At 38.0% G+C, this 24,482-nt stretch overlaps 1 protein-coding gene across 1 annotated transcript in view; it reads left to right on the top strand.

The window, feature by feature from the left end:
- ryr2b (ryanodine receptor 2b (cardiac)) overlaps window positions 1-24,482 on the top strand; it is a gene marked incomplete at its 5' end in the record, with an annotated part of 67,276 nt that overhangs the window by 28,546 nt on the left and 14,248 nt on the right. The window contains 33 exons of the mRNA XM_079632154.1: window positions 1,020-1,097; window positions 1,279-1,354; window positions 2,468-2,591; window positions 2,685-2,800; window positions 3,541-3,617; window positions 4,230-4,351; window positions 5,030-5,079; window positions 5,392-5,452; window positions 7,427-7,665; window positions 8,503-8,584; window positions 9,755-9,873; window positions 9,971-10,264; window positions 10,458-10,698; window positions 10,790-10,877; window positions 12,552-12,644; window positions 12,938-13,108; window positions 13,218-13,268; window positions 13,372-13,452; window positions 14,565-14,677; window positions 14,888-14,984; window positions 18,578-18,690; window positions 19,172-19,223; window positions 19,314-19,364; window positions 19,584-19,683; window positions 20,038-20,117; window positions 20,259-20,335; window positions 20,597-20,670; window positions 20,803-20,883; window positions 21,993-22,081; window positions 22,331-22,459; window positions 22,724-22,828; window positions 22,928-23,009; window positions 23,882-24,411. Of these exons, the coding sequence (XP_079488280.1) occupies window positions 1,020-1,097; window positions 1,279-1,354; window positions 2,468-2,591; window positions 2,685-2,800; window positions 3,541-3,617; window positions 4,230-4,351; window positions 5,030-5,079; window positions 5,392-5,452; window positions 7,427-7,665; window positions 8,503-8,584; window positions 9,755-9,873; window positions 9,971-10,264; window positions 10,458-10,698; window positions 10,790-10,877; window positions 12,552-12,644; window positions 12,938-13,108; window positions 13,218-13,268; window positions 13,372-13,452; window positions 14,565-14,677; window positions 14,888-14,984; window positions 18,578-18,690; window positions 19,172-19,223; window positions 19,314-19,364; window positions 19,584-19,683; window positions 20,038-20,117; window positions 20,259-20,335; window positions 20,597-20,670; window positions 20,803-20,883; window positions 21,993-22,081; window positions 22,331-22,459; window positions 22,724-22,828; window positions 22,928-23,009; window positions 23,882-24,411 (3,936 nt within the window). The remainder of the gene's footprint in view (window positions 1-1,019; window positions 1,098-1,278; window positions 1,355-2,467; window positions 2,592-2,684; window positions 2,801-3,540; window positions 3,618-4,229; window positions 4,352-5,029; window positions 5,080-5,391; window positions 5,453-7,426; window positions 7,666-8,502; window positions 8,585-9,754; window positions 9,874-9,970; window positions 10,265-10,457; window positions 10,699-10,789; window positions 10,878-12,551; window positions 12,645-12,937; window positions 13,109-13,217; window positions 13,269-13,371; window positions 13,453-14,564; window positions 14,678-14,887; window positions 14,985-18,577; window positions 18,691-19,171; window positions 19,224-19,313; window positions 19,365-19,583; window positions 19,684-20,037; window positions 20,118-20,258; window positions 20,336-20,596; window positions 20,671-20,802; window positions 20,884-21,992; window positions 22,082-22,330; window positions 22,460-22,723; window positions 22,829-22,927; window positions 23,010-23,881; window positions 24,412-24,482) is intronic.

Below are 24,482 nucleotides of genomic sequence, written 5' to 3'. Positions count from 1 at the left end.
ATATATATGAAAAAAACATTTCATTTTAAGAAGATATGATGAAATATGTGCATCTTAGAACGGGTCCATGTTTGGAGCACTAGAGAAAATAAAATATGTTAGTAAAAAGCTTAAACAAGCTTACAAGATCCTTCCAATACACGGATTTCTGTATTTTCGGACCTAAGAAAAAGTATGACCCACGTGAATTGTGTAAATCAAAAAGGATTGCTTCTTTATACTTTATATTTACCCTTAGCATGTTAGCCAGTGTTCAGTGCGCCAAATACAAGTAAAATCGGTGTTGAAACTGTTATTCACCAGATTACTGGCAACTTTTTTATGAATTTTGGCAATGTATGGTTGTGAGAATGTGATCTACTTTAGTGCGACCATCAAATCCCAATGGTTATGATGTAAGTATATACCGGTACATATAAAGACTGAAGCGCTGCATGTTTCAGAGTAAAGCACAGCACTGTTAATTTTTCATAATAATAATTGGGAGGCGAGGTCAGGTTTTTTGTCTTTAGATCATCACATGCCTGAAATGTGTCTGTCACATTAATTTTGTACCAGAACAAAATGTAATGTATACAATATGAAAAAATACTAATACTATTATGAATACAATATTGTTTTTTAAAACAATATTATGAATGATTATTATTATTACATGATTGTTTTAATTTGTGTAATTTTTTCCCATAATGTTCAATGTGTCCATGTCATAGCATTTCAGTAGCACACTATTGTGGGTTTTCCCCCCACGACCACCATTCATCAAGACAAATTATTTTTGCATTGAACTGACAGCTATTTTGTATTACACACTGGGATTCAGTGATTGGGATTCAGAATAGTGTGTGCTCGCCAAGACTGGATTAACAGCTCTTAGGTTTTTAAAAGACATTGCTTATTCAGAGAACATGGGATGCATTCAAAATAGACTCTGCTTGGGTTTGACAAATGCTAATAATCACACCAGATAAATGCATTGTGTTTCTATGAAGAACATAAGTTGTTTTGTCTTTTAATAGCTGTCTTTTGAAGGAGCCTCCACGTTCAGTCCAAAGCCTGTGGACACCAGCAGTGTCACTCTGACCTGGGATCAGTATGTAAGCAGCCTCAATGAATTCCACACAATATAAATCATCTTGAATAACTTGTATAGTTAAAATAGCTTTTTGAAGAACATTTTTTAGAAGTCATTTTAGAAATTGCCTCTATATATACTGCCAGCCGGCTCTGTACATTAACAGGATTAAAAATAACTGCACTTTCAATCTGGTGTTGAAGGCTATGGCAGAGCGGTTGGCTGAGAATTATCATCACATCTGGGCAGCCAGGAAACGGCAGGAACTGGAGAGTAAAGGTGCGTGTTACAGATGGGCTGCTGTGAGAGATGATACAGTAAATTAAATTAGGGTTTCTGCAGCCACCTGCGTCTTACAGAGAAAAAAGACACTGTGAAATAGCAATGCTGAGGTGAAGAGGTGTGAATGTACACTGTACAGGTATATATAACACTGCTGTCTTTTTAAGAAATTAATACTTTTATTCAGCACGGATGCATTTAATTTACAAATACATTTATAATGTTACAAAATATTTATATATGAAATAAATGCTGTACTTTTTAACTTTCTATTAATCAAAGAATCCCCCAAAAATATGTATTATTGTTTCACAAAAATATTAAGCAGCACATCTGTTTTTAATAATAATAGTAAGAAATGTTTCTTTTGCATCAAATCAGCATATTAGATTGATTTCTGAAGGATCATGTGACACTGAAGACTGGAGTAATGAGGCTGAAAATTCACAAAATTACAGTTTTCTCTGTATTTTGATCAAATAAATATAGCCTTGGTGAACATTCAATATCTATCTTTTTTATGTTTTTGAGAGTCTCTAATGTATTTCTAATGCAATTCTTAACCTTTGATATTGCTTTTTGTACTCATGTTCTTCAATATTTTATCTACTTTTCACAAAGTAAAGAATAATGTAGAGTGAGCTAGTTGTAAAATAATCACCAGCGGGACCCTGAAGGGGTTTATTTAGCTACACTGACCAGTTGATTGTTAACACTATCCTGCTTATTAAAGAATATTAAATCTAAAACAATTAAACTATATTACAGAGTTTGACACATGAAATAAATGCACATTAAACACTGTTTCGTTATGAAAGAAGAAAGAGACAATGGAATAATATGGAGACATGAAACTAGTAAGTGTGTGTTTAAATAAACTGGTTAGCAGTCATTATACGACCAATCATACGTCATATATTTTAGACAGCTGTGTAATAATATGCACTAATTACTAAAGCAGTGCCCTGGACAAGCTACGTGTAGGAATTAATTTAATAACTGTCAGCAGTTTAATTAATTAAAATGTTGTATTTTGGCAATTGTCTCAAAGCCGAATTGGCAGGGTTAAAATCCTTTGTGGCTGTTAATTCTGATGCTGTTTTTGTCCAGGAGGGGGCAGTCACCCTCTGCTGGTACCTTATGATGCTCTGAGCGTTAAAGACAAGAACCGAGTCAGAGACAAAGCTCAAGATGTTCTCAAGTTCTTCCAAATCAATGGGTACTCAGTGAGGAGGTAAGGGTGCTTTACTGCTACTGGATACTAGAATGAGCATGATGCCTTTGAAGTGTCCGTTTCATTTTCACTGACTGGATTCTCACTGCACAGGAACAAAAAGGTGTCAGATGCTGATTCCCCAGCGATTGCAAGCCGCTTCGCTTACGGCCTGCTCCAACAAGCCCTCTGTCTCACTGAGCAAGCCCAGGAGCAGCTACTAGAGCTGGGTTAGACACACACACACACACACACACACACACACACACACACTCTCACACTCACACTCCCTTGTTCTTCCACTCCACTTCTCTTCAATTACTTATTTGCACATCTGTCTTTTTATATAACTGCCCATTAACTACAAGGCCTCACTGATCTGAAAGGGGTGTTAAAATGATACTTTACTCAAATCTGAAAATTCTGTTGTCATCATCCTCATGCCTTTCAAAACCCATATTTATTTTTATTTTTTTGTGAAATACAAAAGCAGTTGTGGATGTAAACAGAATCTGTCAAGATAAAACAAACTATCTCCTGAAGCAATATGTTAGCTTTATGTGAGGGACAGACCAATATTTACTTTAAATTGGCTTTCAAATCTCACTAGCATTCATGGAGCCTTCATTGATATTCAAATATAAATGTTATGGGAAATATGTACAGTAGCAGTGAGAATTACTAAAGTTGAATTAAACTGTAGACATACAAATAAATGCTCATTTAAAATATGAATAAATGCCATTATAAAATATAAAATACTAAAATAACTCTGGTAAATTGGATTTGAGAGCTACTACAGAGATTTTCAGTGGATAAAACATTTGTTTGGGTGAAGTGTTCCTTAAAATGATTAGAATTTCAGTTCATTTTAGCTATATGAGCTCATTTGTAGTGGCTTGTCTGAAGCATGTGAAGACCTTACATTGAAATCTGCTCATTTAATTTGTGTTGTGTGTTGTGTGTTCAGAGGTTGCTCAAGCTCGAGGGCAGATTAACAGGACTGAGAGAGTTCCTCATGAACAACAAATTCATTTCTTCATTAAGGTCAGTCATCTTTAATGCAGCTCAGACATTTGGAACAGAACTTTACACTGAAATCCATGAGAATCCATCACTTATCCAAATAAGTCAAACTTATTTAAACAACCAAACAAGCATTAAATGGGTTCTTTTTTAAGACACTGCAAATGCATATTTTGTGTATTGGCTTTGTGTATTTTTTTTTCTTAAGTGGTAATGAAGCAAATGTCTTGTTCAAAGCATTTACTCTTTTTTTTTTTTCCATAGTGGTCATGGTAGATTTGTGTATTTACAGATAATTATGGCTTTTGTGTTTTGTCCAGATGGACATCTCTGTGGGTCATGTCACTGCTGATCTCGGAATTGATTAAATGTCATGTTTTGCTTTGTGTGATAGTATGCGTCCCTGTTCTGAGACAATATGCACCCTGCAAGTTAAAAAGGTTTTCTTTCCCACATGAAGATCAATAATGGCGCTCAGCAGTTCCCTGACCTCCACAACCATCAATCTCATTAATGTGCACTAAAAATCTTCACTTCAAAACCTAACTACAAAAATCTGAAAATGAACATTTCTTTAGACTCCTATATTCATATATTCCTATATTCATGCGTCTTTTTTTTTTTTTTTCCTAGGTTGTATTGCCACTGTTAGATCAATATTTCAAAAATCACTATCTCTACTTCCTGTCCACTACAATGTCTTCCCTTAGAGATGGCTGCCAGTCCTCAAATAAGGAAAAAGAGATGGTCACCAGGTAATTTGTGACAATAGACTGCCTTGACAAATGTTTGTGATTATGTGGGTCAGGTTTTTCTTACATCGGTCTCCATGAGTAAAATTAATAAACTTAAAGGTACATTCAGTCATGTAAAAAAAAAAAGAGTTTAAAACTCATCAGTAGCTTTATAAAAGCTGCTTTATTTAACATGGAGTGGGTCCCCTCATGTGGGTGGCCATGTTGAGATCACATGATCAGATGAATACTACTCAGTTTATCTTAGTAACCTCTCGTTATTTTTACACTTTAACCCATGGAACAAATTAATCATGAGGGACTGCGTATAGAATGTTAATGTACAATGGCATCAGTAACTGAAAACTAAATAATTTGCTTTGGCATGATATTGCATCGGTGCCAGTATAAGTCCAAGGCGACTGTCTTTTTGGCTAGCGAAACATACACAAAATATGATTTAGTGCGCCTTTAAGAAATATCTGGAAATGCAAAATTGTCTAGGGGACAGAAAATATAAGTCAATGGAAAATGTGTGTGTGTGTGCATACACACATATGGCTGATTGCATGTCTGTTCTCCATGTTCACCTTTGCTACTCTGTCATTATATATTTTCAGTTCCATCTATCTTGTTTTTTCCCCATTCATTTCCTTCATTCCTTCTCTTACACTTATCCTCTCTCCTGTTGTTTTCTAGTTTATTCTGTAAACTCGGAGCTCTAGCCAGACGCAGAATCTCTCTGTTTGGTAAGAGTTTGTGTTGTGCGAATGTCTTTTTCTCATACTCCCTTCTTTCTATATTTTTATTGTTTTTAATAAAAAGCAACTTTGCAATATTTAGCTGGAAACACTTTTAATTAGAAGCTGTTTGTATTCATCTCATGCACTCTCAGCATTATCCACTGCCATTGTTCACTCACCCCTGTCTTGTATTGCTGAGGCGAATGCTTACATACCTCATTAATTTTATCAACCCACCCTTCATGGAAAACATAAATCAGGAGCTGGTGCTTTTTACTGTCTGGATTGCATTGAGCTCAATGCCATGTTTCCTCTTAGGAAATGATGCCCTTGCTTTGGTGAGCTGCCTACAAATCCTGGCACAGTCCCTGGATGGAAGGTAGTTAATGCTACACTGTGTTTGGTGTACTGATATACAAGTGATTTTTTTTTAAATTAAATTTACTGTAGGTCTTTCATTATAGGTGACATTTTTGTCCACTTTGGACAAAATGAGAAATCGGATATCATTTGAGTAAATCAGTAAATTAGATGAGAAATGAATTAATCAGTTAAACAGTAAAATATGTCATGTCTAAACTTGCAATAATAATGTAACACAGTTAGTTGTTGTGGGAAGGAGGCGGCGGGAACCAGTGAACATTCAACAACTTTTTGTAAAGTGAATAAACAAATACAAAAATGAAAGTAAAGACGGCAGCCCCTCACGGTCGACTGCTGCCACACATAATAAAACAAAACATCAAAATGAAATAGTCCAGGCCTGGTCCTCTCTCGTCCTTCACGATAGTCACTCTTCCTTTTATGTTTCTGAAGCTCCTCCGTGAGAGATAAGAGATCGGTGCGTCGCGCAGGTGTCGGTCATTATCAATCACGCCACCGGCCTCGCGCCATTCTCTCACAGCCCTCGGCCTCGTCCTGCTCGCCACAAATAAAATCTGAATAATGTTTAAAAATTACTTGAAATATTTATATTATTTAATACATCAATTAAACAGTAAATATGTTGTCTAAACTTGCAATAATAGAAGTAAATATCTGAGTAGTTTTTAAAATTACTTAAAACATTTAAATATATAGTATAAATATTTAAAGGACAAGTTCGGTATTTTACACTTAAAGCCCTGTTTACAGATCGTATCTGATGAAATAGAACGGTTAAGATTAAAGTTTGGACACATGCTCCTGTCCCGAGAATTTTGGGTTTATTTCGCTTCCCCCCCACCCCCACACAATGGTTGTCTATGGCCACTGGAAGATTCCTTCCTAAAACACATTAAACTTTCGTTTACAAAGACGTGATACTCACCGAGTGGTCAGGGGTGTTCACTGATACGGGCCCAAAAAAAAACGCTGAAAAAGATGCATTCCAACAGGTTTTATCGTAGTTTTTGTCCAACTCCATTGATTGTATTGAATGTGCTGTGTGAGGTACGTTATTCCTCCGCCGCTTCTTCTTCTGCTTCTTCTGTGTATTAAATGAAATGCCAGCGGTTTGCTTGCAATTGGCAAAGGTGCATTATCGCCACCAACTGGTGTCTATTATTCAAGCTCTCAACGGAAGAATCTGGGTGTGACGCGTTTGGCAAAATAGGTCCACAAACGCTAAATAAAACTAAAATTCTCGGGACAGGAGCATGTGTCCAAATTTTAATCTTAACCGTTCTATTTCATCAGATACGATCTGTAAACAGGGCTTTAAGTGTAAAATACCGAACTTGTCCTTTAATGTATCTTGTATGTATTTTAAAAATACTTTGAACTATTCCAGCTTAATATTCAAAGACATCTATAAGTAAGCCATTCGTAGGTTGATTGACCTGAAAAAGAGAAAAAAAATTGTTGTACTATATTTGTTTGACCTCAACTAATAGCGAAAGTTTGTATGAGGCTATCAATTTTATCAGACCAATACTAGTTTGGGGGGAATATTCAGTATAACCTGTTTGAAACAATATTTTTAATATATATATTTTTTACACAATTGTCGCAGAAATTAAATGCTTCATCTTCAAAACAGAGTATTAAATTTAGCTTGAATATTTTATATATATAATTTATCAAAAGTAAAGTAAAGACATTTCTAATGGCATATGTCTTTACATCACATGAATAATTCAACTATATTAAAATATAAAATAGTTATTTTAAATTGTAATAATATTACCAAAATATATAAACTATATTAATGATATGACTAAATTTTTCATAAAAAAGCAGCCTTGGATATGTTCAATATGTTGAATACTTTATTTCAAAAACATTGAGTAGTGTATATGATCATAATAATAATTTAAACAAAATCAATCACCATGGTGATCATTCAAATTTGTCTATGATTGTTTGTCTCTAGGACGGTAATGAAAGCCACTAGTGAATCTGTCACAGCGTCGTTGTGGTCGTTCTTTGAAGCCGCGGCAGAAGATCTTGAGCTAACAGTGGAAACTGTGACCTGGGATGAGTATGGACTGAACCGAGGCCAGAGCAGGGGAGACGGTGAGGTCATAACGTACACCACCACTGCCCTGATCCCGGTGCTCACCGCTCTATTCCAGCATGATTCCCAGAGGCAGCACGGAGGAGGACTGATCGGTAAGAGAAAAGGGAAGAGGGCGGAATGAATGGAAGAAATAGCAGCAACTAATTAGATGAATAATGAATATATTAGTGTGTTCTATGATGAATGAACAGATGGAGGGAAAATAATAGATTAATAGAATAGATTGTGAAAAGGCAGTGGAAAAATATTCACAAAGTCTTTGGGTTGAGCAGATCACTTCCTTTTCTACTTACCACTGTTTTGCCAATTAGAGTGACACTTGTCATCCTGTCTGCACAGGATGCAGTGTAATATAAATGGCCCAGTGTTTGACCCCTCTTATGGGTACATTCAGTAATGTTTTGTACTATTTTCCACCATATAAAGATCTAAAGGAACTGGCTGTGTGAAAACATTCTCTGTTTCGCAAGAAGTCCAACAGCATTTGGTATTCCTTCACTTTCTCTGTGACCTGAGAATTTTCCTCTTGAACATGATCTTATATTACTTCTATAAACAATCTTCTTCACAAGTGTCCTGGTAAAAGAAAACGCTGTTTGCGCTGCACTGTGGGACTGCAGCAGTGTTCGCTGCGATAAGAGCCACTGTGCAGCACGTTTTTAGAACAGCAGCATCATGTGTTGAATCATTCATACTCTACATTTTTGCTCTGTATGAACTGATTACCATTTCACTAGAATGAATTTCACCCCACTTACTCCTTTTTTGCAATTCGTCTGAATTATGAATGAAACACACATACAGTTAGGAATAGGATAAATCGTAGATTATCATTTTTTTATATATATATATATTGAACTTGGAGTGCTTGGATAAAACACTAGAAGAAAATATTTGTTTTTAAATATCTCATTTATTTTTTCTTTCAGTGGAGGAAGTGCACTCCTGTTGTTACAGGATTCTCAGCAGTCTCTACATTCTTGGCACCTGCAGTTGTACTTTTATTGAGAGGTAACCCTCTAACAAGTATTGTTTCACTCAAAATGGAAAATTCGGTCAATATTTGCATTCCCTCGTTCCAAACCCGTAATTTTCTCATTTGATCACAAAAGGAAATGTTTAAGATAAAGCATTTTTTTTGTCTTTATTCATGTCTGTCATGTGTGTGATCAAAAAACAAAAACAAAAATCACCAAAAATAGAAAAAGCCCTCTGTCTTCAAATCACAGGAGTAAATTATATTTTAAAATATATTACAATGGAAAACAGTTATTTTAAATTGTAATAATATTTCACAATATGTCTCTTTTTATTGTATTTTTAATGAAATACTTCCAGGCTTAATAAGCCTCTTTCAAAAACATTAAAACATCTTACAGACCTCAAACTTTTGAACAGTAATTTAGTAAAGTTAAAGTTTGGGGTCTGTGAGATGTTTTAATGTTTTTGAAAGACATCTCTTATGCTTATCAAGCCTGAAATTGTTTCATTAAAAATACAGTAAAAAATATGATTATAATTTAAATGTACTTGTTAATATATTTTAAAATGTAATTTATTCCTGTGATGTCAAAGTTGAATTTTCAGCATCATTACTCCAGTTTTCACTGTCAGAAATAATTTTAATGAGCTGATTTGATGGGCAAGTAACATTTCTTATTATTATCAATGTTGAAAGCAGTTGTGCTGCTTAATATTTTTGTCGAAACCATTTCATTTTTTAAATGAAAGAAAAAAAAACTACCAATCGCAAGCTTGTGAACACTGTACTTGCTATGTACTGAAATTCTTGTAGCTTTCAAATTACCTTTCAATGCATTTCTGACATGGTCACTGTGAACTGTATGGAAAATTTCTGCGTAAATAATCTACTAAAAACTATTGTGTAGGGAAAAAAATAACAGTATTTTGGTTTGGACAGACATAATAGTGAAGAAAATTAATTTTTGGTTGTCCTAACACTTTAACAAATGTATTTTCTTTAGCACATTGTGTTACTTTGAGTGTTTGGCTCTTATCATTTTCTTCTGATTGGCTCTTATCATTTTCTTCTGATTATATATTATTAATGCTCTATTATTGTTCGGTTTGTCCTTTTGAAACTTGTGCGCTCCATAGTTATTAGCTCATGTCTAGGTTTGTGGTTCATCTGTCAATCAGCCTTTATCTTTGTTTTGATAGGCAGAGGTCAGTCTTTGGGGAGTGTCTGGCTGCATTATCTGCAGCTTTTCCTGTGTGTTTCTTGGAGCTGAGTGACCTTCATTCCCTCTCCGACACCATGAGTAATGAAGAGAGTGAAGGTAAAGGCAAGAAAAGTTCAATAGAACACAAAATTGTGCTCTTGCTCACGCTGCCGCATTTAGTTTTTCCTCATGGATGTTGGTCTGGTCTTTCTAGCCGACAGAGCCTATAGGCTCCTCCCCAATTTGCAGGAGGCTTTATCAGAAATCGAAGAGCTCGCAGGGGCGGGGTCCGCTGCCCGCCGTGCCCTTTTAACAAGGGTTACAGAGGTGACGCTTCCTCTGCTGTGTAGCTATGTCTCTAGATGGGGGGAGGCTAACCAGGCATACCAGGAGGGCCACTGTTCCTCTGTCACACCCCAGCACGCTAATGCCCTGCTGGGTCACATCCTCTCCATCATCCACGCCCACCTGGGGACCGCAGACAGTGCTTGGATGAAACGCCTCGCAGGTGAGCTGGTCCCGCTAGCGAAGTGAATTACTATATTATGATCATCTGAGATTTTAATGTGACATTATTTGAGAAGAAACAAAAACAAGTGCAGTACAAGTCATCTAAACTTTGAGACCAAGTCCAAATTACATTGGAAAGTTCACACAAGTACATATAAACCACAAATTAAATAACAGAGCATTTATTTTAGTGTTTGGCCAGCCTATCATCAACAAGGCAGAACCACACCTCTTGAAGAGCCACTTTCTGCCTCTGATGGACAAGTTAAGGAAGAGGGCGGAGTCTGTGCTGCTGGAGGAGGAGCATTTGAAGACAGAGGGGCGTGGCGATGTCTCGGAGCAGGAGTTAGACATCCAGGAAAGGTTTGCCGTGTTGGTCCAAGATATCTATGCTTTTTACCCTTTGCTCATTCCATTTATAGACCTTCACAGGTGAGAAACAGTGCAATATGCAATTTATTATCAATTATTGAAATTCACTCTTGGTTATTGGTTAATCTGCTTAACGTTTGGTATTCACCAGAATGAGCTGGCTTAGAGAGGTGGACGCAGATGCTGAGAAGCTTTTCTCCCTCGTAGCTGAAGTCTTCATTTTTTGGGCTAAATCTCATGTAAGCAGCTCTCAGTCATGTTTATGATATTTAATATTTAATATTTTCCTCTTAAAGGGGTCATATCATGAAACATCGAATTTTCTTTTACAGCATATAAGCAAAAGAGTTTAGGTTCAGTTGTCCTAAAAAAATGTCTTGAAACATCTTTTGAGGCGAAAGTGCACATTGTGCATGACATGCAAAAGAAAAATTAGATATCATGGTGGCCACGAATTAAGAATTTGTTCCCATGATTTATTCATTTGTGGCCACATTTTATTTATTCACTCCTTTTACTTGAAGGGCTCCCTAAAAATGTCCTGTTCTGAAATCTGTCATCAGAAGACGGCCATTGCATAAAACATGGTCACTTATGCCTATTTGAACATAAAAAAAGAAATAAATTATAATTTCTTGTTTATCTTTGTTGTCCTCAAGGAAAAACAATAAATGATAATACCCCTTTAAAGTACTGTACACCCAAAAATTTAGCATGTCCCCTTAAAGCAACACCAAGTAGTTTTTCAACCTTCATAATATATTTCCAAGACCCTTGTGATTGTACATCAGCTTACAATAGGTTGAATGACACGTCTGCATAGCCTGATGGTGTCTGTATTGCTTTTACTGGCACTACGGAACTTCGGGGTTCGGGTAGTAACCCGAGCACAAATAGAACTACAATATTCGACTGCTTTACAGCACCTCACTTCCCCCACCACTTCCTCAAATTCGGACCCAAATAGCGCTTGTTTGCCGGCTGGTATAGCGTCTGTATGTTGTTGTCACGGCCGAAGCTAAACCGAAGGAGGCAAAGGTTTTGTGGGAGGAGACTATGAAGAGAAAACGGGAGAGTGATAAAATCAAAGGCCGGACGAGGATCAATATTGGTCCAGCGTTCGCTCGCTGGCGTGAGCAGTGAGCTAAAGGGGGAGGAGGGGTGCCGACCGATGCTGACTCGGCCGTCATGCTGTCGGTCTAGTTATAGCTACATGATTAGTCGGACAAAATCATCTTTTAGGATAACTATCCTAATGACTGCAGGCTGATAGTCATGTTTGTTTATTTATTTATTTTTCTGGCGAAAATGTCTTGCCTCAGGCTATAATGCAAATCGATTTTTCAAATTTGTAGATTCATCTATGGTTGCTTGATATTATAATATTGACGATATACTGTATGGCTATTACCTACCACACAAACATTGAATTGAATTAGCATATCCATTATGTAAAACAGTAGCCAATAGGCTACTATAATGACGCTGGCTTGTAAACGTGAGCTACGCGATCTTTTGGCGTTTGAAAAAAATAAAACCCATGAAATTATGTTCATATGACATATGCCACTGTACCTGGGATGAAGACATTTCACACGCAACGCAGGCAGTCTGCCCAAGACGTGAGAATTCCTTCTGCAAAGTTCGGGGGTATCGGCTTGTCAACAAATGCACGTATATCCCCTGGTGGTGTAACCATGACAGATTTTGCGACAGTAGTAGAAGACAATACTGTTTCCTAGCTTTAGGGGGACCCCGAGAGCAAAAGCTACTTGGTGTTGCTTTAATATCATCAGTCTGTAAAAATGTACAATATAAAATGAATACAGTTTTAAAATTTGTATTTGTTGACACTTTTGTTCCTTTCATACATTTATTACATTCTCTGTTTTCAAACCCCTTTTCCTCTATAGAATTTCAAATGGGAAGAACAGAATTTTGTTGTTCAAAATGAAATCAACAATATGACATTCCTGGTGAACAGCAGCAGAAGCAGGATGGATAAGGTCTCTTTTCATTTCACTAATACTGGATAATTTGTTGTGAACACATGCAGTTTTGCCCTTCATTTAACTCTGTAAATGACCATGTAACATATTTTCCTCTCTAGTTCTTCTCACCTCTGACCAAGTTTGATTTGTCCTAATTTCTTACTCAATTCTTTGAAAAGTAATGTACCTTTGCCCTGTTAATCTAGAGAGGCCCAACAGGGACTTTAATAAACGCCCAAGTCATTATTCAACCCAAATATGCTGTTCAATTATATTGAATTAATTTAAATTGTATGATTGTCCATCAGGGAGGGTTGTGCAACCAGGAGAGGAGAAAGGTGAAGAGGAAGGGTGATCATTACTCCACACACACCTCTCTCATTGTGGCCGCCCCAAAAAAACTCCTCTCGGTTGCCTTGAATGGATGTTGCCATGGCGTTCAGGACCTAGTCACCCATGCCAAAAGCCGTTTCTCTCAGGTACGCCTATTCATACTGATCAATAATGACAATGTTTACAAAATCACTCCATTTCTTATCTTGAAAATTTTATTTTATCTTGACGTCTGAAGCATTCATCTGTTTCTAGAGGGACACCGAGGATGAGGTCCGGGCATTCATTCGAAGCAACCTGCAACAGGTGAACCAGCAGGCAACCTGTGAAAGTGCTGATAACGTCCTGTGACAAAACTGTAATTTAAGTCTCCTCACCTCACTTGGTTTAATTTGTCTTTTTTTGCCAGGATCTGTGTGAAAACTTAGTGGATCCCCTCAGTGTTGAGAGGATCTTAAGCATCGCTTGTGTTCTTTTCCACCTGGATCAGGTTAGACTGGGAATAAATTGCTGCAATTGATTGTGAATGATGATTGACGGCACAATGGTAAAGCCAGCATGTTGTGTATCACCATATCAGAATTGCTGTGGACTATCAAATGTAATTTTTGGGTGAATTATTCTTTTAAAGGGGGGGTAAAATACTTAGTTTCAGTCAATCTCATGTTAATCTTGAGTACCTATAGAGTAATAGTGCGTCCTTCATATCTCCAAAAAGTCTTTAGTTTCATCATATTTATAAAATAAAAATACAGCTTTCCGATTCTATCCGGAAAAAGCCGAGGTCCTTGATTCTGGGCGTGGGCGGAGCTATAGAGTCAAGCGGGAGCGCGTGATACCGTTGTACTTACATGAATGGGGTGTTTTATCACTGGGACCGCACCAGGTTTTAATTGCAACCGGTTTGCAAATCCAGCGACGACCTTGTTAATAAAACATTCGTCACTGAAATGACCAGAACACAAAACCGCACTTGCCACACTCCCTTGCTGTCCCGTAAATACAAACTGCATCCACTGTTCCAGTAACACTGGGTTCTTTGGGAAGCTGAACAAGGTAAACTTACCCTCACATCCCAAAACACACTTTTTTGGAGACATTCTTGACATCAACCATTCCTATTTAGCGCTGATGATGATGATTTCCGGTAGTAGCGCGTCGATATGCGCTTGGGTCTTTCCATAGACAGAGGGTCTTTCTCTCCTCTGGTCGACGTGTGCGTGAACGCGCTTTTCCGAGAGCAATGCTCATATAAGGAGTTCCACTCTGGTCTACGTCATTAGATCTACGATAGAAAAAAAACAGCCGAAACGTGTTGCAACCCGGAAGTATGATTTTCAGCACAGAAATTCTCTGTTATTCGTTCAAAATAACTTTTCAAACTTTGGCCATTATTAGCATGAGAATCCATCTCTTTAACACTGTAAACAACTCTGAATACATGAAACACCATTGTACCCCCCCTTTAAGGTTGTGCCACAAATACATTCAAACGTGAAACAGTGAAGTTCAGTGGATAACTTTGACTAATTATTTTGTGTCTAATTGTGTGGTTCTGTTCTAGTCATTGATTTACTTACATAAAGTTGTGTTTTCTGTAAGGTCGAGCGCCCTCAGAAGAAGAAGAGGGCAGTGTGGCATAAGATGTTGTCTAAGCAGAGGAAACGGGCTGTAGTTGCTTGTTTGAGAATGGCTCCTTTGTACAATCTCCCCAGGTATGCTGCTAAGAGAGTTATGACAAGTCCATTTACTCTTCATATTGCATTATGAATTACCCAAGTAATAAAAGCTGAAAAACTGCAGAAATGCTATGTTATTCCTATAACTTATAAGGAAGATGACAAAATGTCCTCTTTATCTGTTTCAATGGGCTGAAAACAACATTAATGACTTGCTTTTAACGTGAGATTTGTCTCTTTCTGCAGGCACAGAGCAGTGAACCTTTTCCTTCAGGGTTATGAGAGAGTCTGGCTGAAGGCAGAACATGATTCACCTGAGGACAGACTAATTGAGGATTTGGCTGTGAGTGTGTTTCCGATTGGCTGTGTTTCCCAGTTGAGATGTTGAGTCATGATGTTCATGTGTATGCCAATCCAGAAGGCTAATTCACCACAGGTTCCCTTGGGAATTTTGTAATGGGTTTTTAGAATTGCAGTTTTCAATTTAGAAGTACAATTAATATTACTTATAGAGACTTTCACATGTTGTATAACTTGTATTGCAACATAAATTAGACGTTGGCACTCTTAAAATGAGATTGTGTGCTTTAAAAACATGTTGCTAACACATTGAAACTACCACAATGTGAGTTTATGAGCTCATTGAATCTGACAATGTTTTAATCCTTATATAGCAACCTAAGAAAAACAATAAAAACACAGTTTTGAAGCAGTAAATACATTTGTAATTTTACAAAAGATTTTGGTTATACTTTATTTGGATGGTCCACTTTAGACATTCTACTAACTATAAGTAACTTTGCAACTAAATGTCGGCTAACTCTCAGCAGAGTATTAGTAGACTGTTAGGGTAGGGTTAGGTGTTAAGGTTCAGGTTTATTTTACATACACTTGCAAAGTTACTTATAGTCAGTAGAATGTCTGTTGGGGGAGCATGACAATAGTGTTAGCAGATATTAAGCAGACAGTCTACTAATATTGTCATTTAAGCTAGTTGACATGTAGGTATGTTTTTCTTTATAACTGTACATATATTTTTTAAGAAATGTTTATGGTAGGCTTAGAGGTAGGAGTGGGGATTAGCAGCTTAATATCTTTTCAATGCAATATTGTTACTATAATTGTAATTTTTCTACATATTTGTGTCCATTTCTTTTTAATATATAAATCACATTACGTTACATTAAATGATCTTATATTAATTATATTCATTTTAACATATATTATATATATTACATATTATCTCACCAAGACTCGAATCCAAGTTGATGGGAAGAGACTGGACCTCGTTGGTGATCATTAGGACTATTTTCGCTCTGTTTCCGTATTTGCTATCCAGCAGCCTGAACATATCGTCGGCGGATCCACAGCTAGCTAGGACGAGATCCTTCTTGACTTTCGTGGAGACTATTTAATAAGTGGAACTTTTTTATACATTCCACACCTTGTGGGTTACCCAATTCTTCTAGGTCCTCCCACTCAGTCTTCCAGCGGTAATAGTCCCTCATATCACCAGAGAAAGTGGGTAGCCGCGCTCTTTCAAGGCTGATTTGAGGCTTGAGATTTGAGTTTCATCCTTTGGTCCTTTCCGGGCTACTTTGCTGTAAGAGGAGACGGGTGCTCATGTTTAATGCCCCCGTGTACGTTTTGGGCTTCAGCTTGATTTTGGCAGACATGTCAGGGAGAGAAAGGAAAGAAGCATCTTGTATCGGATCACCAACCGTGCTGCTATCATCTCCCAGGTTTCTTTCTCTACCCTTTGCCTGGTCTGCTTCGTCCTCCTCCAGTTTGTCAGACAATGCCAGGACCCTCTTCTTTAGTGTCTTGTGGCGTGTCCTGAGATCTAATGCCTTCGGACCAGGAACCAACTCCTTCCACTCTAAACATGTTGGAATGTTGAACATTTCTCAGAGTTCAACGACCTCTCTGTCAAGACCTCTATTTCTTAGCCTGCGGTCCTTGATTGACTTCCGAGGGTTAACTTCCTCTTCCTCCGCCTGAGTGATGGCCGACTCCGCTGTCTTAGCCTGCTTAAAAAACGCCTCCTCTGCGTAGCTGGTCCAAAAAGTTTCCTGGGTGGCTAGCTTTACCTCAAGGAACCTGTTCTCACACTCCACTGTCTTTATATCAATCTGGTCTGCAGATGCTATGACCTCTTCATCCGTTGACTTCCTCAGGGCTTCAGCATACTCATGTCCCGCATCTGTGACTTTAGAAAAGTCTGTCCTGAAAATCTTCCATTCCCTGAGAACTTCAGTCGGTTCCAAGAGACCCGGTTTGGTGAGAGTGTGAGCCCTTTTGGTGAATGAACCCTGTGCTCTTGATCGCACACTTTTAAGCTTTTCCAAGTCTGCCATTGTTACTCCTTTTGTGTTGACTGGAGAGCGATGACTCCCAATGTGCATACACGTTCCTTTATCCCTGATCAACGGGCAGTTTGATTAATGATAAACTTGGGGTCAGTCACAGAAGTGAGAGGCCAGCTGATCTTAGGTTAATTGAGCTTCCTTAATGAAGCAGTCCGTGGCTGTTTTTTGCTGCATTCAATCCAGTGCAGTGGGCCGCGGTTTATAACTGTTCGGTTCTTTAAGAATCTCCCCACCGAACGGGGTGGTGGGGATAGGATTAGAGTCCATCTTTGGTAAATACAGTTGATTGGAGATGAATTGGAAAGGCACACACCGGTGTATATAAGGTCCCACAGTTAACAGTGCATGTCAGAGCACAAACCAAGCCATGAAGTCCAAGGAATTGTCTGTAGACCTCCGAGACAGGATTGTATCGAGGCACAGATCTGGGGAAGGGTACGGAAAAATTTCTGCAGCCCAATGCGCACAGTGGCCTCCATTATCTGTAAATGGAAGAAGTTTGGAACAACCAGGACTCTTCCTAGAGCTGGCCGCCCAGCCAAACTGAGCGATCGGAGGAGAAGGGCCTTAGTCAGGGAGGTGATCAAGAACCCGATGGTCACTCTGACAGAGCTCCAGCGCTTCTCTGTGGAGAGAGGAGAACCTTCCAGAAGAACAACCATCTCTGCAACACTCCACCAATCAGGCCTGTATGGTAGAGTGGCCAGACGGAAACAACTCCTCAGTAAAAGGCACATGACAGCACGCCTGGAGTTTGACAAAGGGCACCTGAAGGACTCAATTATCTGGTCTGATGAAACAAAGATTGAACTCTTTGGCCTGAATGGCAAGGGTCATGTCTGGACTCTGGAGGAAACCAGGCACCGCTCATTACCTGGCCAATACCATCCGTGGGGATGTTTTTCAGCGGCAGGAAGTGGGAGACTAGTCAGGATCGTGGGAAAGATGAATGCAGCAATGTACAGAGACATCCTTGATGAAAACCTGCTCTGGACCTCAGACTGGGGAGACGGTTCATCTTCCAACAGGACAACGACCCTAAGTACACAGCCAAGATAACAAAGGAGTGGCTACGGGATAACTCTGTGAATGTCCTTGAGTGGCCCAGCCAGAGCTCAGATATAAAAAAATTAATTAAATATTATTTTTATATATAAAAATAAATGAAAAAAACTTTTCACGTTGTCACTATGGGGTATTGTTTGTAGAATTTTGAGGAAAATAATGAATTTAATGCATTTTGTAATAAGGCTGTAACATAACAAAATGTGGAAAAAGTGAAGTGCAGTGAATATTTTCTGGATGCACTGTATCTCCCATCAACTCGTATTCTAGTCTTGGTGCTAGTCTGATGTGATCCTCCAGTCATCCTGTCGTCGTTGTGATTTATATTGATCCATCTCAATGGCAGTCTTCCTCTGCACCTTGTACCCTTGATCTTATCAATCATAATATCCTTTTCCAGTGATCTTTACCTTCAAACCGTGTGATGACAGACTATATACAGATATATATTACACTGAGCTTTTTTATTTTATTTGATTGTAATAAGAATACTTTTCCCCAGCAGAAAGCAGCTTATGTAGAGATCCTAAAGGAGGGAGCAGAGCAGAGAAACATCATTGATCCACTCCATCAGCTTATCAATCTCTTCAGTCAAAGTGCCTTGACCGAGAGGAGGTTTGTATGCGTTTGTATATGTGCATGTTGTACATGTGTGATCATTTTAGCGTGTATCAAGGCTAACCAAAACCATTTTAGACATAACTTTAGCAAGTATTTCAGCTCTGTTCGAAAACTCTGGAAGATGTTCTACATTAAAAGCAACCTGACCAACTTGTCTCATAAAAGGCACACAAGATATCCGGCTAACACTCAGTTGATGGCATTTAACATGTTGCTAAGTTTACAAATCAGGACAAATGTTATGCAGAACACACATATTGGTTTCTATAACGGTTTTCTATCAATATATTTTACTTTGTACTAAAAAGTATATATTTATACCCAGTTCTGTTATTTCTCATTGCGTTCTGAGATTGCTTGATATGTGAAAGCCATATCTAATGATTGGTCTTTGCATTGGCTCATGCGTGAAAACAATAAAGGGAACAAATCTTAACTCATCTGGTTCACTCTTGTCGTGTGTATGTATGTACAGTAAACTTGAGCAGGACGACCTGTACATGTGCTATGCTGACATCATGTCCAAGGTAAGAAGCACTGCTAGGACTTTCTGAGCAAAGTTTTTCATTTTTGCCACAAAACATGATGCATTCAAGTTGAATTGTAACTCTTTCCAGAGTTGCCAAATTGAGGAAGACCAGGATGAAGATGGTCTGAAATCATTTGAGGTAAGCAATGGAAATAAATAGGATCTGAGTTGGTATCGATTTAATTTTAGAAGAAAGAGCTGAAATTGGAAAAGCAGAGGATGCTGACATAGTTATGTATGGTACAGTACTCGGGTTCATTAATTATGCTGTCAATGATTGCCTTCAGAAATAATAGACTGAGAAACAATTGGTATGTTTTATTTCTTAGTGAATTGATTAACTAATTATTTGTCTTAGGAAAAAGAGATGGAAAAGCAGAGGCTGCTGTATCAGCAGGCCCGACTTCATGAACGTGGAGCTGCTGAGATGGTCTTACAGAACCTCAGCGCCAGCAGAGGTATCAGTCAAAATGCAGCCTGTACCTTCATCATCTTCCTGTCTAAGGCAGGGGTTTTCAAACTGTGGGGATCCCCAGAGGGCCACAAGTGGGTCCATAGAAAAAAAGGAGAAAAAAAAGTAGATTTTACAAAAAAGAAAAAAGCTTAGAGCTGTCAAAGTCAACATGTATTTGCCCTCACTTCGATAAAATGTTAGAAAAAGGGTTCCTCGCATCATATTTAGGGGCTCCTTGGCATCAAAAAGATTGAAAACCCCTGGTCTAAGATACAGGTCACCATTCATATCTTGAGCCAGCTGGCTTTGACTTTTATTATTGTCAGCGCTGTTAAGTTGGATGTGATATTTGAACCAGGTGATATGGGACCTATGGTAGCAGCCACATTAAAGCTGGGCATTGCAATCCTGAATGGAGGAAACGCGTCTGTCCAGCAGGTAGGTTTGAAAAGGTCAGGCTGGATTACAGATGTTTGGACGATAACATAAAACACCAAAGTTTTGACATTTAACACCAAAACCAACTTTTATAAAACAAATTCTTCATGTTCATTCTCTCTGTTGTTAAATTCTTTCTAGAAAATGCTGGATTACCTGCGACAGAAGAGAGATGTTGGCTTCTTTCACAGTCTGGCCGGCCTAATGCAGTCTTGCAGGTTCGGTTGCTTTTTGTTATGCATTGTGAGACATTTCCCTGACAGAAAGCAGTTGATCAAACCACCTAAAAGTGGAGAAGTGCTTTGTTCACTCATTCCTCTCAAGAGAGAGGAACATCCTTTTACATAACCTTTATTCCTTACAATCTGTTCCATTGCTGTAATTGGAAGTGTCTGTTGAGTCTCTGTGTTAGTTTGTATTATATATAAAAAAAGAGAATTGTGTGTTTGATGTTGTTGTTGTGATTCCGCGTGTTACAGCGTGCTGGATTTGAACGCATTTGAGAGGCAGATCAAAGCAGAGGGTTTAGGAGTGGGTGCTGAGGACAATTCAGGTACATCACTGACATCCACAACAAAGTGCTTCTTTTAGGAATGTATCTGTCAAAAAAGGCAAAATTTTATTTTTATTGACATTGATTTGCCTGTATTGCATTTTGCTTTCACCTTCTCTCTCTCCTTCTCAGGTGATAGAGTAATGGCAGATGAACAGCTGACCTGTGATCTTTTCAGATTCCTGCAGCTTCTTTGTGAAGGCCATAATACTAGTAAGAACAAACATGTTTTTTTGTTTGTTTGTTTGTTTGTTTTTTAATAGTGCAAGGTACTTTTGTACCTTCAGTTGCCAAAGTCAGAAAGTGAATAAGCCATTTTGCAGATTAATTTCCCTGAAGACTGTAAACAATGGTCCAGCATATCACAATTTGCCTCGAGCAATGGCAGTATAAGAATTACATTACTGTTGAAAAGTTGTTCAATTTCTTTTGAAAGGAAATAATTGTATTCAGCTAAAGTAACAGTAAAGACATTTAAAGGTTTCTATTTCAAATATTTTTTGTAATACTAATTGATAATATTAAGAAATGTTTCTTGTACAAATTAGCAATTTTGAATGATTTCTAAAGGATAATGCAGCTTTGCCATCACAGGTAAATACAATACATGGAAAAACATCTAATTAATAACTAATTTCAAACATTGAAGAGCCTTTAAATAATTTTAAAATCGGAATGAAACAGAAGTTACTATGGTCTTTTTTTCCCCTATTGTGAAGTGTGTCTGGGTGAAGCCGCTTCTTGAAGAAAAAATGGCACGGGACTTGATTGGATCGTTGGATTATGTTGGATATTCTAATATCCTTCTCCTTCTGAGACTAAATTGAAATAGTATCTCCTCCTAGAGCTTTAAAGCCACAACCACCAAACTCGGAACAGACCTTCAGACTATTCTGACTCGGGATTGAATTGATCAGACTCATGATTTTCGTTAAACAAATGATCAAAACTATGAAAAATCCCATAGACTTTAATTGAGGGTGCCAAAACTTTTATACAAGAACTATAATAGAGTATTTAAGCTTCATCCACCAAGCATCTATCACTAGCAAAGCCTAGCTACTAGCTTAGGGCATGCTAGCAATGAGCTAATTCATGTTGTTTTGTTTTTCATCAAAAAGGAGCTGAATCCACAACATTTATGAAAGGAAAAACAATCTGCACATTCTGAATATGAAATTAAAGCATGATATTATTCATTCTGATTAATGTAATAAAATCTACTGACCTACAGCCCTAATTTGCACATATTAATCTTATACAGCATCTATGTTCTGTTCTGCTTTTGAACTAGAGGTATATGACTGAAATTTCCCCTACAGATTTCCAGAATTATCTGAGGACTCAAACTGGAAACAACACAACGGTTAACATCATCATCTCCACTGTGGATTATCTGCTTAGGGTCCAGGCAAGCCCATGACTCAACCCCAAACACTAGTTTCTTACATTTTTCATTTCACCCGTCTGTAATATACATGAAGAAAGACTGAAAAATGCATGTTTGCTGCTGCTGTTTTAGCACGGAATAGAGAAGGGCCCAAAACAGTGAGACAGAGCTTTTAGCCAAATAATGTTTCCATAAACCATTCACCGCTGACAGGCCACCTCCATTTCATTTGTCTGATACTGAGAATGATTGATGGCCTCATATCTGCAGGAGTCCATCAGCGATTTCTACTGGTATTATTCAGGGAAGGATGTGATTGATGAGCGTGGTCAGCACAACTTCTCCAAAGCCATCAGCGTGGCCAAGCAGGTGTTCAACACGCTCACTGAATACATTCAGGTAAATGCATGCAAACAAATGGTTCAGAAGAGATGGGGCTTGTATGAAAGACTGTAAATCTGCTTGGTCAAAATGCAGAGATAATGAGAAATCTTTTGATAACTGTGTACTAAAGATTTTACATTATTCCTTCCTTTTTAATATTCCATTTCAAATAAATGCCTCACACTATGCCCGTGTCTTCATTCGTTCACCCCGCCACCCTCAGATGTTTCAATATTGTGAAGCAACTCATTTAATTAATCTTTTAATGATCTATTTTAGGGTCCGTGTACAGGTAATCAGCAGAGTTTGGCCCACAGTCGTCTGTGGGATGCTGTTGTTGGCTTCCTCCATGTGTTCGCCCATATGCAGATGAAGCTTTCTCAGGTTAGACCATAGACAAATGACTTTAAATCTTATGTGCTTATGTGTTTACACAACTCAAGGGAATAAACAAAGATAAAAAATATTGTTTTATGTCTGCAGGATTCCAGCCAAATAGAGCTGCTGAAGGCTTTGATGGACTTACAAAAAGACATGGTGGTAATGCTGCTTTCCATGCTTGAAGGTAGGAGAAATGTTGAAGGTCTTCTCGATGCTTTTCCATGCACTTCCTCGTCTGCTTGTCATAATTTTGACATTGTTGATTATCCAATACATTTCAGTATAATGATATTAATGTACTAAGCTTGTTTTCACATTTGGTTGGATTGTTTGGCCCTTTTTTGTTATGTTGGATTTGCCATCAAATATTTAAACATTGGCTCATATATAAATGTGTAAATATTTTTGTAAAACTTTCTTGGCGAGTATTCATGTAAACACAGTCGATTATGTCTTAAGTGAATGTAAACCGTTGGGAAAGAAATCAGATTCGGAGAAATAGGATACATGCATTAGGTCTTTTAAAGGGACAGCAGCCTAATACGGTATACCTGCTACTGTCTGTCAAACAACAAAAGATAAAGAGAAAATCACTCACTTCTCTTGACTTAAAAACTTTTGCAGCTTTATTATGAATAATGACTAAATATTAACTAAAGACCTAAATGTGTATTTAATTTATGTGAGGACTATGCAGTGTCTTAGATTTACATTTGTAATATGGACAAAAAAACAACATAAAAACAGATCCATGTTCGTGTTTCGGATAAAACAAAATGCATTTTTACCACCACTCACAGGACATTTTATTTATTTTCACTTTGAGTAATCACAACACAAGTGTTTTGTGTTTTTTCCAATGCGTCTGGGTTGAAATCTTTACGGAGCAGCACTTGCGCTTGTGTTTATACCAACTGTGAAACCGTATCACCGTCCATATGAATCACATGACTTTGGAAACCCACTTTTTCCCCAACCAAATGAACCTGTAGTTTGAAAGAGCTCTAAGTGTCCTACTGACATTTTAGGCACATAAATGCTCCTTTGTGTTTCTAGGAAACGTGGTGAATGGGACCATTGGCAAACAGATGGTAGACATGTTGGTAGAATCGTCCAGCAATGTGGAGATGATCCTTAAATTCTTTGATATGTTCCTCAAACTCAAAGACCTTACATCATCTGAAGCCTTTCGCGAATACGACCCAGATGGCAGAGGACTCATTTCCAAGAAGGACTTCCTCAGAGCCATGGAAGGTTTCAAGCGCTACTCTAAATCAGAGACCGAATTTCTGTTATCCTGCGCAGAAACTGCGAAAAGCGATTTGCTGGATTACCCGGACTTTGTGACACGTTTTCATGAACCAGCCAAAGAGATCGGCTTCAACATGGCGGTTCTTCTGACCAATCTGTCCGAGCACATGCCCAATGATACCCGCTTGCAGAACTTTCTGGAATTGGCGGACAGCGTCCTTAAGTATTTCCATCCTCACCTGGGAAGGATCGAAATCATGGGCAGTGGGAAGCGGATCGAAAGAGTCTACTTTGAGATTAGTGAGTCCAGCCGCACTCAGTGGGAGAAACCACAGGTATTAAACAATCATTCACTAATGTGCTTTTGTAGTCTACGTATGTGTTTCTTATACAAATCTTTGTAATT

This window comes from Phoxinus phoxinus (genome assembly GCF_949152265.1).
Source record: "Phoxinus phoxinus genome assembly, chromosome: 13".
NCBI classification, from domain to species: domain Eukaryota; kingdom Metazoa; phylum Chordata; class Actinopteri; order Cypriniformes; family Leuciscidae; genus Phoxinus; species Phoxinus phoxinus.
The sequence above is the reverse complement of the archived record's forward strand: the minus strand, read 5'-3'. Positions and strand labels throughout refer to the sequence as shown.